Here is a 14,531-nt window from a genome sequence, read left to right as displayed (position 1 = left end):
CGGCGTCATCTAAGCGACATAATTTGGACAATCGCCCGAACCGGAAGTGTTTCTGATTTTCTCACATGTGGACTGGATTTTAACAGTAACGGGAACGTGCTTGCTGTGTTGTGATACAACCTAGATAGACAAGTGATGTACCTCACGATTTGGTCAACGAGTAATATAACAAGCTATTACAGTGTTTACCCATTATCGTTCATTTCCCTGTGGATCTCTATGTCCTAAACGACAAATGGTACGATGGAAAATTTAGAATTGAGCCTGTCATCACTTGGTACCATATCCAGACATATTGACAAAAGTCACAACGAACTCAGCAAGTATTTAACTAAACAGGTAAGATACATTTCTCCTTGACTTGTTAAAACCATAGTGTCTGTAATATGTCTCTTTATATGACTTATTGATAGGGGATGCATCCTATCTGCATATTCCACCATCTTATATATGCATAGATTAAACGTCTTATTAACCATCCAAGAAATTGCACCACGCCTACACACCATCTTAATGAATGCAAATGTAACCCAATTACAATTGTCTTTTATCAGGACGCTATTTACATGACAGTGATGGATGTCCCTTGAGATTGGAGGGTATAGATTTAGCCAATGCTTGTCTACAGTTGCCTGGAAAGTCCTAATGAATTCAATGTCAATCTTGACTTTCACCTGACATGTCTTTCTGTTTGTCTGTAGATATGGAGCCAGCAGGACAGACAGAGCATCCTGGCATGTTTGTCTCAGCTGCTATTGGAGAAGGACTACACATTGCTGCTCGCCCGCCACCTCCGGCCGCTGATCCTGGACCTGCTGGAGCGGAACGCACAGAGGATCAAAGCAGACGGCAGAATCAACCATGATCTCCACGAGCGCCTGTGTGTGGCGCTCAGCAAACTCCTCGGCGTCAGTCCCGATGCACAGGCGTAAGTGAACCCTCTGATCTCCGACGTGACGAACACTTCATAAACACTAGTTATCTTTTCTATTCTCGTCTTAAGTGCTTGAAGTGGCATGAAAAAGCTGCCAATGCTCACTTTATTTTTTTACTGTACCAGAGTTTGTATTTTAGTGCTGGTATTCTGTATGAGGGGCTTGTACTCAAGCAGTAGAAAATTCACAGTACTACCGGCCCACTTCAACCACTACTTCCACGCTGTTACACTCCCCTCTTTTCTTTCTCAGGTTTGCTGCGAGGTACTTCAACGACGCCCCTCCAGTGTTCCAGAGGCTCTTCTTCACCAGTGAAGAGTCCTCGTCTGTCCAGTATGGCCCCAGGAGGATGAAGCTGCGGGACCTAATGGGTGCTACCCTCCGCTTCCTCCAGAGCGACTGTGCCAAGTTCCGAGTCCTCTGGGACTGGAGTGCGTGTGTTTCTCAACTGCTCACCAGCGACATCATGGTTCGAGGGTGCGTATCTACCTTGTCTACCGTTTTCACCGAGTCTATTCTCTCTCGGGCCTTGCGACAGGCTAGCGTCCTGTCCGGAGGGGGTGTACTTGTACATCAAGCCGCCTCGCACCTCCGAAACGGGCTGAATGCTTTGATTGATGCTTTTACAACCTTCTGTTTGTTCAAATGAAGTCAACTTGAAGATGCTAACAGTGGTTGTCTGGGTTCTTTCCTGTGTAGTTACACTGCCCAGTGTCTGGCCCTGGTGTCGCACATGACTGACAATCAGAAAACCATTTTTTTGAGAAAGGTGTTGTCGAGTGACGAGATTCAGCACATGAAGATAAAGTAGGTTAATTTATGTTTCTATTATTACTATCTGTTGTAAATGCATGAATGACCTTTTCAGTGTATAACCTTTGCTTGTATCGGTTTATAAACATCTAGGTCACTGGAGGAAACTCAGCAGTTTGAGGTAGAGAAGGCCCTTGTCCTGGCTAATCAGGGCACTGTGATGTGGCACCAGGAGAAGGGGAACAAATTCACCCGGGGTCAGGTGGGGTCAGAAGACCTGTCCCAGACTGTGGTGGCTGTCTGTGGGGTGGTGCTACCAAGGATCGCCCCCAAACAGACAGAACAGGTAAGACTTCCTGTTGAAATTAAGGGGTGATTTTTCTGGACACAGATTAAATCTAGTCCTAGACTAAAAGGCAAACTTAATAGGGAATCTCCATCAAATTCTTTATAGTTTTGTTATTTGAAGAAGTGTATTTGATATATGGTTCAAACAACATCGGTAGTGTTGATTTGATTCATGGAAATATATTTCCAAATCTAGGGTAACCTAAAGGATCTGGTGCTGGTGGATTCGACCTGTCGCAACCTGCGGAGACTGGCCATGGCCGTGGCATCCCAGAAGGCTGTCCTTCTGGAAGGGCCCATTGGATGTGGTAAAACTGCCCTGGTGGAGTTCTTGGCTGCCGTGACTGGCCACACCAAAACACCAGAGATTCTCAAAGTTCAACTTGGGGATCAAACTGACAGCAAGGTATAATATGGGCAACCTATGAAATCTTTTTCCAGTATCAGTCCATGTAGAGGGAGAGTCCAATGACACGAGTATGACCTCAACCTCCTGAGAGCTTTCTAAGCGTTCTTTGAACGGTAGCAAATGGGAATTGTCTAATCTCTTTTGCTGTCTTTTTTGTTGTTGTTGCAGATGTTGCTCGGGATGTATCGCTGTACTGATATCCCAGGGAAGTTTGTGTGGCAGCCAGGCACTCTGACACAGGCTGTCTCTAAAGGACACTGGATCCTGTTGGAGGACATTGACCATGCTCCTCTAGATGTGGTGGGTATTTGCACACCTGAATCGCACATGGAATTACATGAAGTGGCCTGTGCGGTTATTGCCGTAGGAGTGGGTTCAAGCCTGCAAGGTATTTTCTAGTATGTCATCCTATGAGTTTGTATGCCTTGCAGATATCTGTACTCCTTCCCTTGATGGAGAATAAAAAGCTGGTGATCCCAGGACGGGAGGACTGTGTCGAAGTGGCCCCAGGCTTCCAATTCTTTGCTACCAGAAGGTAAGAATATGATTATATGTGGCCCCACATGTGACTCTATAAATGTCATCCTCTTTTTAAACACAGAAACTAACTGATGTTTGTGTTTGTTTGTAGGATGTTCCACAGTGCCGGAGGTTGGTACAGACCACAGAACACCCACGCAGCTCTCTTGGACAAGTACTGGACTAAACTGCAGATGGGAAACATGGCACGAGAGGAACTGAAGAAGGTGAGACGACTGAGGACTTGATCGAAACGGAGTCCACATCGATTTCCTGTGGTTTTATATTTTGACCGTTTGTATCAAGCGTAGTTTCTGTAGCACGATGTACTACGGTACACATAATGCTCAGTACACTGATTCCGTTTAACCTTACTATACTAAAAGATGTCCCTGAAGCTACCGGTAGTGTTATTCTTTGTCTGTGCAGGTTCTGGTGAACAGGTACCCTAACCTGACGGTTGTTGTGGAGCGCCTCCTGGATATTTACTGCCAGCTGACTGGAGAGAGTGATCCTGACCCGGTGGCACTGGGCCACACAGACAGCCTGCAGCCCCCAGAGGTGTCCCATCACAGGCTGGAAGGCAAGACCACGTCCCTTGAGGGGAGGGGACTGTCCCTGAGGTAATGCCCAGTAACATGCTAACATTTTTAAATCTTAAGATTTTGAGACCTGATACATATTGAAGCTGGGGGAAAAAACTGTTAAAGGAATGATTTACCCATTTTTATGTTTTTTTTGTTTTTATAGTTTTGGTGCGTCTCTGAGTGAAGTTCTATTGATACCCAGGGTCATTTCATGTTTTAATGTTTATCTGAGCTTCTTCCCTTCTTATAATGCAAAATGTGTCATACTGGCTGTATTTCTGCCCACTTAAACGGCTAGCTCAGATACACATGAAAACCTGAAATTAAATTTCCTTTAAGCTTCATTTTATACTTTGTAGCTACTTACATTTATTAAAATGTCTTGTGGAAATGGATTTAACCAATCACCGCTAACAATGCCAACCCTCAAATTCCCACCAAGGGTGTCTACAACAATTTTTTTCCCCTGCTTTGAAAGATGACACAGTCCATCTGTCTATATGCCGCTGTTAGCTCAAGAACTTGTGATAAACTGTTTGCCATAATTCCCTAGCTATTCAGCCCCTCCCATCATATAGAGAGTCAAACCCAGCAAGCCCCATCCATCCCACCACGTGTCCCAGAGCAGAGGAAGGTTGTGTGGTTTACATTTGGCTCTGTTGCGGCCTATTGGGAGATGAGATGACCAGCCAGCCCTGAGGACTTTAATTAGCTTTCCACTGGGTGCTGCTGCCTGCGCTCCATGGCCCATTGATTGGCCCCATCTTTCTATAGAGCTTGTTTCACTTATGCTAGACGTCACACCAGGACAGCCCTTATCATTAGATAACTAGTTCAAGCCTGACCCTCTCATTTGTAGGAGATCCCTCGTTGTTGGCAGCACGCTTTTCCATATGGCCTCTGTGGCCCTCTTCAATGTGGTATATGGTTTACCTGCATGGATCAATGCAATTAACTTACAGACTGAATGTATTTTTTCATTTGCAAAACTTAGCCTGGTCCTAGATCTGTATCTAGCCTGGTCCTAGATCAGTATCTAGCCTGGTCCTAGATCAGTATCTAGCCTGGTCCTAGACCTGTATCTAGCCTGCTCCTAGATCAGTATCTAGCCTGCTCCTAGATCTGTATCTAGCCTGCTCCTAGATCAGTATCTAGCCTGCTCCTAGATCAGTATCTAGCCTGGTCCTAGATCTGTATCTAGCCTGGTCCTAGATCTGTATCTAGCCTGGTCCTAGATCAGTATCTAGCCTGGTCCTAGATCAGTATCTAGCCTGCTCCTAGATCAGTATCTAGCCTGCTCCTAGATCAGTATCTAGCCTGCTCCTAGATCAGTATCTAGCCTGCTCCTAGATCTGTATCTAGCCTGCTCCTAGACCTGTATCTAGCCTGCTCCTAGACCTGTATCTAGCCTGCTCCTAGACCTGTATCTAGCCTGCTCCTAGACCTGTATCTAGCCTGCTCCGAGATCTGAATGTCCTTAAGCCAACTCCTCTGTCTATCATTGTCATATTTCTGTAACCTCTGCACTATATTTTACAGAGACCTGCTGAAATGGTGTGATAGGATCAGCAGTAACTTTGACAGCACCTCGTCTGCCACCGCTCAACATGTCTTTCTGGAGGTAAGCCTTGAGTCACCGCACAGGCTGGCATTCCAATGTTATCGCCCGCCTGCCATATTTACTTTGCTAATGAAGCTTTCTGCCTTGAACCGGCTTAAATCAGAGATCATTATTCACCACTGATCATCAGGCAAACTGTAACTTAGAACTCTGTGTGGAACTGAGGAGTTATAGAGACTATTATTAGATTAGATTATAACCCAGTCTTGGTTCGGAAAGAAAATCCTGCAGCTGCGCTAGCATTCGATGTCTTTCACACTTTTTCATAGCTGTTTCGGGTTAGCCTCATGAACCAGAATGTACTGCTGATCAGGGTGGTTGAACAAGGCTAGTTTAGGATAGACTATGGATAGATTCATTGGCATAGCACAACGTATCTTTGAATGGAAAAATCAATGTCGCTGTAACATTTAACAGTTTGAATCCCCCGCTCTTCTTTACTGTACTGTTTTGTGGCTTTCCCCCTTTAAGGCCCTAGACTGCTTCACGGCCATGCTATCCCGACCAGAGAGTAGGCTACGCATGGCTGAGGTCATCGGGAGCAAGCTCAACATCTCCAAAGAGAAGGTAAGTGCAGCACCACTGGAAATGTCGGGCAGTGGCCCGTCAAGGTGGGCCATTTGGGACTCAGACATTGTGACTGTTTGTTGTTGACGTGATGGCCGTGTGCCCCTCAGGCCGCACATTTCTGCCAGATGTACAAGCCTGGCATCTCTGGCACGGAGTTGGAGGCCTTGGTGGGCAGAGTGACCCTGGAACGGAAGCAGAACGAAGTGGTCCGCATCTGCAAGTAAGTCAGCTAACTGTGTGACCTAAAATAACATTTGGGGGCATCTGATGCATCCCAATTTGTTTAAGCTAGTGAAGTAGCCGGCCGCACAAGGGTTAGTAGTCAGTTATTTGGCTGGCAGCTGGGGTTAATGGAACGCACTGGGTCAGGCTGCCAGTATGTGCACGTAATCTCTCTGTTTTACACCATCTAGTCACTGTGCCAGGCCAAACACTTACCCAACCTGGGCAAACAGCCAAGTAGACTCCCCGCTGGTTGATGGAATAAACTTTTAATCGATCCCTACAGATGTCGGATCTTAACTTGATCCCGCTTTTGTTGCCGAGAATTTTCCTGCTGCATCAGGGAATTCAAGAGAACCTATTGAGTCCCGGGAAAGGTGTCAGTGTGGCTCTGATTCCGACCCACACCCTTCTGGCACAAATAGCTCAATTCCCCTGATTTTACTTGATTTATTTACACCTTTCAAATATGGACAGTCCAGGGATATTTTACCCCCCGATCCGGCTAAGAAATTACCACGCCAGACACTTTTGGATAACATAAATAGGACACAAATAAAATAATAACAATAGGCTACACCAACATTAGTTTCCATTCACTCAGTGTCGGGTTAAATTGACACAGTAGAAAACCTAGCGCGTATTGATGTTTTAACAAGCTGGCGATGGTTGCAATTGATCCCTTGTTATTTGATTATATTCTAATAGGTTACATTCTGTAGGCTACAACCCCATTCCTGGAGAGCTAACCTCCTGTTGGTTTTCAATCCAACCCCGTTCCTGGAGAGCTAACCTCCTGTTGGTTTTCAATCCAACCCCATTCCTGGAGAGCTAACCTCCTGTTGGTTTTCAATCCAACCCCGTTCCTGAAGAGCTAACCTCCTGTTGGTTTTCAATCCAACCCCGTTCCTGGAGAGCTAACCTCCTGTTGGTTTTCAATCCAACCCCATTCCTGGAGAGCTAACCTCCTGTTGGTTTTCAATCCAACCCCGTTCCTGGAGAGCTAACCTCCTGTTGGTTTTCAATCCAACCCCGTTCCTGGAGAGCTAACCTCCTGTTGGTTTTCAATCCAACCCCGTTCCTGGAGAGCTAACCTCCTGTTGGGTTTCAATCCAACCCCGTTCCTGGAGAGCTAACCTCCTGTTGGGTTTCTCCAACCCCGTTCCTGGGTTGGGTTTCAATCCAACCCCGTTCCTGGAGAGCTCCAACCCCTCCTGTTGGGTTTCAATCCAACCCCGTTCCTGGAGCTCCAGTTGGCTCCAAAGCTCCTGTTGGTTTTCAATCCAACCCCGTTCCTGGAGAGCTAAGCTCCAGTTGGTTTTCAATCCAACCCCGTTCCTGGAGAGCTAAGCTCCTGTTGGTTTTCAATCCAACCCCGTTCCTGAAGAGCTAACCTCCTGTTGGTTTTCAATCCAACCCCGTTCCTGGAGAGCTAACCTCTTGTTGGGTTTCAATCCAACCCCGTTCCTGGAGAGCTAACCTCCTGTTGGGTTTCAATCCAACCCCGTTCCTGGAGAGCTAACCTCCTGTTGGGTTTCAATCCAACCCCGTTCCTGGAGAGCTAACCTCCTGTTGGGTTTCAATCCAACCCCGTTCCTGGAGAGCTAAGCTCCTGTTGGTTTTCAATCCAACCCCGTTCCTGGAGATCTATCCTCCTGTTGGTTTTCAATCCATCCCCAGTTGTAACTAACCTCATTCAGTTGGAGCGAAAACCAACAGGACGGTAGCTCTCCAGGAACATGATTGGAGAGGCCTGCGTTAGCCTGTCCATTGTCACATATTGAGTGGTGTAAAAAAACAACAACAATCCGATAATAGGCTAGTTGATGAGCTGATTTGGGCCATCAGTTGATTGATAGGTGTAGTGCTACTGTAGAACGATAACATTCCCTCCCAGTGTGGATGCTCATCCACGTTTCATAGTCATGTGTATCATTTGTCAATATAGTTTTGGTCTTAGGTGTGGATTGAAGGCCTGTATTGTGTGAAAGCCTGTATTAATTTTTCGTAACGCTGCCAAGATGTTTATGCATTTGAATCGATCCAAAGACCAAATTTCTAAATATTTCTTCAGATATTCAAACCCTCCCGCCGAAGGATTACTTTCCTCCTGCAGCGAAAGGGGTCAAATTAAATCAAATCAAATTTTATTTGTCACATACACAGGGTTAGCAGATGTTAATGCGAGTGTAGCGAAATGCTTGTGCTTCTAGTTCCGACAATGCAGTAATAACCAACGAGTAATCTAGCTAACAATTCCAAAACTACTACCTTATACACATAAGTGTAATGGGATAAAGAATATGTACATAAAGATATATGAATGAGTGATGGTACAGAACTGCGTAGGCAAGATACAGTAGATGGTATTGAGTGCAGTATATACATATGAGATGAGTATGTAAACAAAGTGGCATAGTTTAAAGTGGCTAGTGATACATGTATTACATAAAGATGCAGTAGATGATATAGAGTACAGTATATACGTATACATATGAGATAAATAATGTAGGGTATGTAAACATTATATTAGGTAGCATTGTTTAAAGTGGCTAGTGATATATTTTACATCAATTCCCATTATTAAAGTGGCTGGAGTTGAGTCAGCAGCAGCCACTCAATGTTAGTGGTGGCTGTTTAACAGTCTGATGGCCTTGAGATAGAAGCTGTTTTTCAGTCTCTCGGTCCCAGCTTTGATGCACCTGAACTGACCTAGCCTTCTGGACGCTAGCGGGGTGAACAGGCAGTGACTCGGGTGGTTGTTGTCCTTGATGATCTTTATGGCCTTCCTGTGACATCGGGTGGTGTAGGTGTCCTGGAGGGCAGGTAGTTTGCCCCCGGTGATGCGTTGTGCAGACCTCACTACCCTCTGGAGAGCCTTACGGTTGTGGGCGGAGCAGTTGCCGTACCAGGCGGTGATACAGCCCGACAGGATGCTCTTGATTGTGCATCTGTAGAAGTTTGAGTGCTTTTGGTGACAAGCCGAATTTCTTCAGCCACCTGAGACTTCTTCACGATGCTGTCTGTGTGGGTGGACCAATTCAGTTTGTCTGTGATGTGTACGCCGAGGAACTTAAAACTTACTACCCTCTCCACTACTTAGTTTTGGCTGGCGTTGAGTGTGAGGTTATTTTCCTGACACCACACTCCGAGGGCCCTCACCTCCTCCCTGTAGGCCGTCTCATCGTTGTTGTTAATCAAGCCTACCACTGTTGTGTCGTCCTCAAACTTGATGATTGAGTTGGAGGCGTGCGTGGCCACGCAGTCGTGGGTGAACAGGGAGTACAGGAGAGGGCTCAGACCGCACCTTTGTGGGGCCCCAGTGTTGAGGATCAGCGGGGTGGAGATGTTGTTACCTACCCTCACCACCTGGGGGCGGCCCGTCAGGAAGTCCAGTACCCAGTTGCACAGGGCGGGGTCGAGACCCAGTGTCTCGAGCTTGATGATGAGTTTGGAGGGTACTATGGTGTTAAATGCTGAGCTGTAGTCGCTGAACAGCATTCTCACATAGGTATTCCTCTTGTCCAGATGGGTTAGGGCAGTGTGCCGTGTGGTTGAGATTGCATCGTCTGTGGACCTATTTGGGCGGTAAGCAAATTGGAGTGGGTCTAGGGTGTCAGGTAGGGTGGAGGTGATATGGTCCTTGACTAGTCTCTCAAAGCACTTCATGATGACAGAGGTGAGTGCTACGGGGCGGTAGTCGTTTAGCTCAGTTACCTTAGCTTTCTTGGGAACAGGGACAATGATGGCCCTCTTGAAGCATGTGGGAACAGCAGACTGGGATAGGGATTGATTGAATATGTCCATAAACACACCAGCCAGCTGGTCTGCGCATGCTCTGAGGGCGCGGCTGGGGATGCCGTCTGGGCCTGCAGCCTTGCGAGGGTTAACACGTTTAAATGTTTTACTCACTTCGGCTGCAGTGAAGGAGAGTCCGCATGTTTTGGTTGCGCAATCGATATGCTGATACAATCTAGGGAGTCTTGTTTTCAGATTAGCCTTGTTAAAATCCCCAGCTACAATGAATGCAGCCTCAGGATATGTGGATTCCAGTTTGCAAAGAGTCAAATAAAGTTTGTTCAGAGCCATCGATGTGTCTGCTTGGGGGGGAATATATACGGCTGTGATTATAATCGAAGAGAATTCCCTTGGGAGATAATGCGGTCGACTTTTGATTGTGAGGAATTCTAAATCAGGTGAACAGAAGGACTTGAGTTCCTGTATGTTGTTGTGACCACACCACGTCTCGTTAACCATAAAGCATACGCCCCCGCCCCTCTTCTTACCAGAAAGATGTTTGTTTCTGTCGGTGCACTGCGTGGAGAAACCAGCATCGCGCACCGACTCGAAACCAGATGGCTGCACCGACTCCGATAACGACACACTATGATAAACCAGCAAATATTCCAAGCCTCCGCAATCTACTAAAAACACGTGGAGTCTTCCTTTCCAAACCTATCAGATCTATTGTACCCGGCTTTAAAAACCCGGAAAAAAGCAAATGCCCATTTGTTTTTGCCTCCATGTTTTCAGTGAGAAACAGACATTTGCTGCCACGCGACCCTCTGCGGTGCTTTTGGAACAGCTAGCTGTGTGCATTACCAAGGGGGAACCCATCCTCCTGGTTGGTGAGACGGGCACGGGCAAGACGTCCACTGTGCAGTACCTGGCTGGACTCACTGGTGAGACACACAACACTGCCAGGAAGCTCCTCTCACAGACAACATGGTACAATACAGAAACCCACTAACCACCACCTCTGTTCGCCTCCTGTCCTCGCTCCCTCTCCTCTCTCCAGGACACAGGTTACGGGTGGTGAATATGAACCAGCAGAGCGACACAGCTGACCTGCTAGGAGGGTAAGTGAATTACAATAGAAGACCTAGCAAGTCCTTTTCTTATATGACCGTTTCACCTATACCAGCATATTCAGACTGGGAAAATGCCTGTGTTGGTACTGAGTACGCATATTCTCTTCCTCGATCTGCAGTTATAAACCAGTGGACCACAAGCTGATCCTGCTGCCCCTGCGTGAGGCCTTCGAGGACGTGTTTTCCCAGACGTACTCCCGCAAGCAGAACCTGACCTTCCTGGGCCACGTGCAGACCTGCTTCAGAGGCAAGCGCTGGCCGGACCTGCTCAAGCTCATGGACCACGTCTGCAAGTCGGCCCTCGGCAAGTCGGAGCTGCAGGAGAAGAACAATGGTACCGTCAGACACTTTAGATGTTGTCCTAAGTGGCACCCTATTCCTTTGGGGATCTGGTCGAAAGGAGTGCACTATTTCGAGAATAGGGAGCCATTTGGGGAACAACGACAGAAGTACCTTAAACCCCTGTCATCTTGAATAGCTTCGCCTTACTCTCACTGTGACAGCGATGTAAGTGTTGCCTCAGGCTATTCTCAGTGTGTGGTTTTGTTGTGTCTCCTCCAGCTGCCTTACTGCAGGACCAGTGGGAAGCCCTGGCCGTGAGGCTGGCTCAAACCCAGCAGCAGATCAGAGCCTGTGAGACCACACTGGTCTTTGCCTTTGTGGAGGTAATGGCTTACCTAAAGCCTCTCCTTTCTTATACACACACACACACACATGCTACACATCCCTGTTGCTCACCAACCTGTTATTATGATGCTAAACTCTGTGTGTGTCTATCTTTCCACAGGGGACTCTGGCCCAGGCGGTGAAGAAAGGAGAGTGGATCCTGCTGGATGAGATGAACCTGGCTGCAGCAGAGACCCTGGAGTGTCTGAGTGGCCTGCTGGAAGGCACCGCCGGCTCTCTGGTGCTGCTGGACCGCGGAGACACTGGTGAGGCTCCCACTGCTCTCCATAGCATGTTATGACAATTTATCAAATCACATTTTATTGGTCGCATACATGTGCAGTAATATCTAAAAGAAAAATCACAACAACTACCTTACACTTGTGTGTATAAAGGAATGAATAAGAATATGTACATATAAATATATGGATGAGTGATGGCCATGAAGCATAGGAAAGACGCAGTAGATGGTATAGAGTACAGTATATAAACTCAGCAAAAAAAGAAACGTCCCTTGTTCAGGACCCTGTCTTTCAAAGATAATTTGTAAAAATCCAAATAACTTCACAGATCTTCATCGTAAAGGGTTTAAACACGGTTTCCCATGCTTATTCAATGAACCATAAACAATTAATGAACATGCACCTGTGGAACGGTCGTTAAGCCACTAACAGTTCACAGACAGTAGGCAATTTAAGCTCACAGTTATGAAAACTTAGGACACTTAAGAGGCCTTTCTACTCACTCTGAAAAACAAAAAGAAAGATTATCGGGGTCCCTGCTTATCTACGTGAACGTGCCTTAGGCATGCTGCAAGGAGGCATGAGGACTGCAGATGTGACCAGGGCAATAAATGGCAATGTCCGTACTGTACTGTGAGACGCCTAAGACAGCACTACAGGGAGACATGACGGACAGCTGATCGTCCTCGCAGTGGCAGACCACGTGTAACATCTGCTCAGGATCGGTACATCCGAACATCACACCTACGGGACAGGTAAAGGATGGCAAATGGCGGAGTTACACCAGGAACGCACAATCCCTCCATCAGTGCTCAGACTGTCCCCAATAGGCTGAGAGAGGCTGGACTGAGGGCTTGTAGGCCTGTTGTAAGGCGGGTCTCACCAGATATCACCGGCAACAACGTCGCCTATGGGCACAAACCCACCGTCTCTGGACCAGACGGGACTGGCAAAAGTGTCTCTTCACTGACGAGTCGTGGTTTTGTCTCACCAGGGGTGATGGTTGGATTCGCGTTTATCGCCGAAGGAATGAGCGGTACACCGAGGCCTGCACTCTGGAGTGGGATCGATTTGGAGGTAGAGGGTCCATCATAGTCTGGGGCGGTGTGTCCCAGCATCATCGGACTGAGCTTGTTGTCATTGCAGGCAATCTCAACGCTGTGCGTTACAGGAAAGACATCCTCCTCCCTCATGTTGTACCCTTCCTGCAGGCTCATCCTGACATGGCCCTCCAGCATGATAATGCCACCAGCCATACTGCTCGTTCTGTGCATGATTTCCTGCAAGACAGGAGTGTCAGTGTTCTGCCATGGCCAGCGAAGAGCCCGGATCTCAATCCCATTGAGCACGTCTGGGACCTGTTGGATCGGAGGGTGAGGGCTAGGGCCTTTCCCCCCAGAAATGTCCGGGAACTTGCAGGTGCCTTGGTGGAAGAGTGGGGTAACATCTCACAGTACGAACTGGCAAATCTGGTGCAGTCCATGAGTAGGAGATGCACTGCAGTACTTAGTATCTGGTGTGGCCACCAGCTGCATTGACTGTTACTTTTGATTTTGACCCCCCCTTTGTTCAGGGACACATTATTCCATTTCTGTTAGTCACATGTCTGTGAAACTTGCTCAGTTTATGTCTCAGTTGTTGAATCATATGTTCATACATATATTTACACATGTTAAGTTTGCTGAAAATAAACGTGGGTGACAGTGAGAGGACGTTTCTTTTTTTGTTGAGTTTACATATGAGATGAGTAATGTAGGGTATGTAAACATTATGTATATTAAATCCAATTTTATTGGTCACATACACATGGTTAGCAGATGTTAATGCGAGTGTAGTGAAATGCTTGTGCTTCTAGTTCCGACCATGCAGTAATATCTAACAACTAATCGAACAATTTTACAACTACCTTATACACACAAGTGTAAAGGGATGAAACAAAATACTTCATAGTTTCCTAAGAACGTGATGCGGCCATCTCTGTCGGCGCCGGATGTATATGTGGATGTAAAGTGGCATTGTTTAAAGTGACTAGCGATACATTTTATTACATCCAATTTGAAATTATTAAAGTGGCTAGAGATTTGAGTCGGTATGTTGGCAGCAGCCACTCAATGTTAGTGATGGCTGTTTAACAGTCTGATGGCCTTGAGATGGAAGCTGTTTTTCAGTCTCTTGGTCCCAGCTTTGATGCACCTGTACTGACCTTGCATTCTGGATGATAGCTGGGTGAACAGGCAGTGGCTCGGATGGTTGTTGTTCTTGATGATCTTTTTGGCCTTCCTGTGACATCGGGTGGTGTAGGTGTCATGGAGGGCAGGTAGTTTGCCCCCGGTGATGCGTTGTGCAGACCTCCCTACCCTCTGGAGAGCCTTACGGTTGTGGGCAGAGCAGTTGCTGTACCAGGCGGTAATACAGCCCGACAGGATGCTCTCGATTGTGCATCTGTAAAAGTGTGAGTGTTTTCGGTGACGAGGCAAATTTCTTCAGCCTCCTGAGGTTGAAGAGGCGCTGCTGCGCCTTCTTTACCACGCTGTCTGTATGGGTGGACTATTTTAGTTTGTCCGTGATGTGTATGCCGAGGAACTTAACTTTCCACCTTCTCCACTACTGTCCCGTCGATGTGGATGGGGGGTGCTCCCTCTGCTGTTTCCTGAAGTCCACGATCATCTCCTTTGTTTTGTTGTTATTTTCCTGACACCACACTCCAAGGGCCCTCACCTCCCCCCTGTAGGCTGTCTCGTCATTGTTGGTAATCAAGCCCACCACTGTAGTGTCGTCTGCAAACTTC

The 14,531-nt window shown here is 47.1% G+C and overlaps 1 protein-coding gene across 1 annotated transcript in view; it reads left to right on the top strand.

The window, feature by feature from the left end:
- The first annotated feature begins 58 nt into the window (after positions 1–58).
- The window catches only part of LOC123994921 (midasin-like), a 53,631-nt gene continuing 39,158 nt past the window's right edge, over positions 59–14,531 (top strand). Inside the window, 18 exon segments of the mRNA XM_046298030.1 lie at positions 59–339; positions 702–928; positions 1,188–1,412; positions 1,635–1,742; positions 1,842–2,034; positions 2,233–2,442; positions 2,614–2,745; positions 2,877–2,980; positions 3,077–3,191; positions 3,394–3,587; positions 5,091–5,172; positions 5,644–5,739; positions 5,850–5,962; positions 10,498–10,646; positions 10,763–10,823; positions 10,955–11,169; positions 11,397–11,500; positions 11,623–11,767. Coding sequence (XP_046153986.1) covers positions 244–339; positions 702–928; positions 1,188–1,412; positions 1,635–1,742; positions 1,842–2,034; positions 2,233–2,442; positions 2,614–2,745; positions 2,877–2,980; positions 3,077–3,191; positions 3,394–3,587; positions 5,091–5,172; positions 5,644–5,739; positions 5,850–5,962; positions 10,498–10,646; positions 10,763–10,823; positions 10,955–11,169; positions 11,397–11,500; positions 11,623–11,767 — 2,569 coding nt within the window. The 5' untranslated portion in view covers positions 59–243.

The sequence above is a fragment of the Oncorhynchus gorbuscha genome, linkage group LG14 (genome assembly GCF_021184085.1).
Source record: "Oncorhynchus gorbuscha isolate QuinsamMale2020 ecotype Even-year linkage group LG14, OgorEven_v1.0, whole genome shotgun sequence".
Lineage (NCBI taxonomy): Eukaryota > Metazoa > Chordata > Actinopteri > Salmoniformes > Salmonidae > Oncorhynchus > Oncorhynchus gorbuscha.
This window is presented reverse-complemented; position numbering and strand designations above follow the sequence as displayed.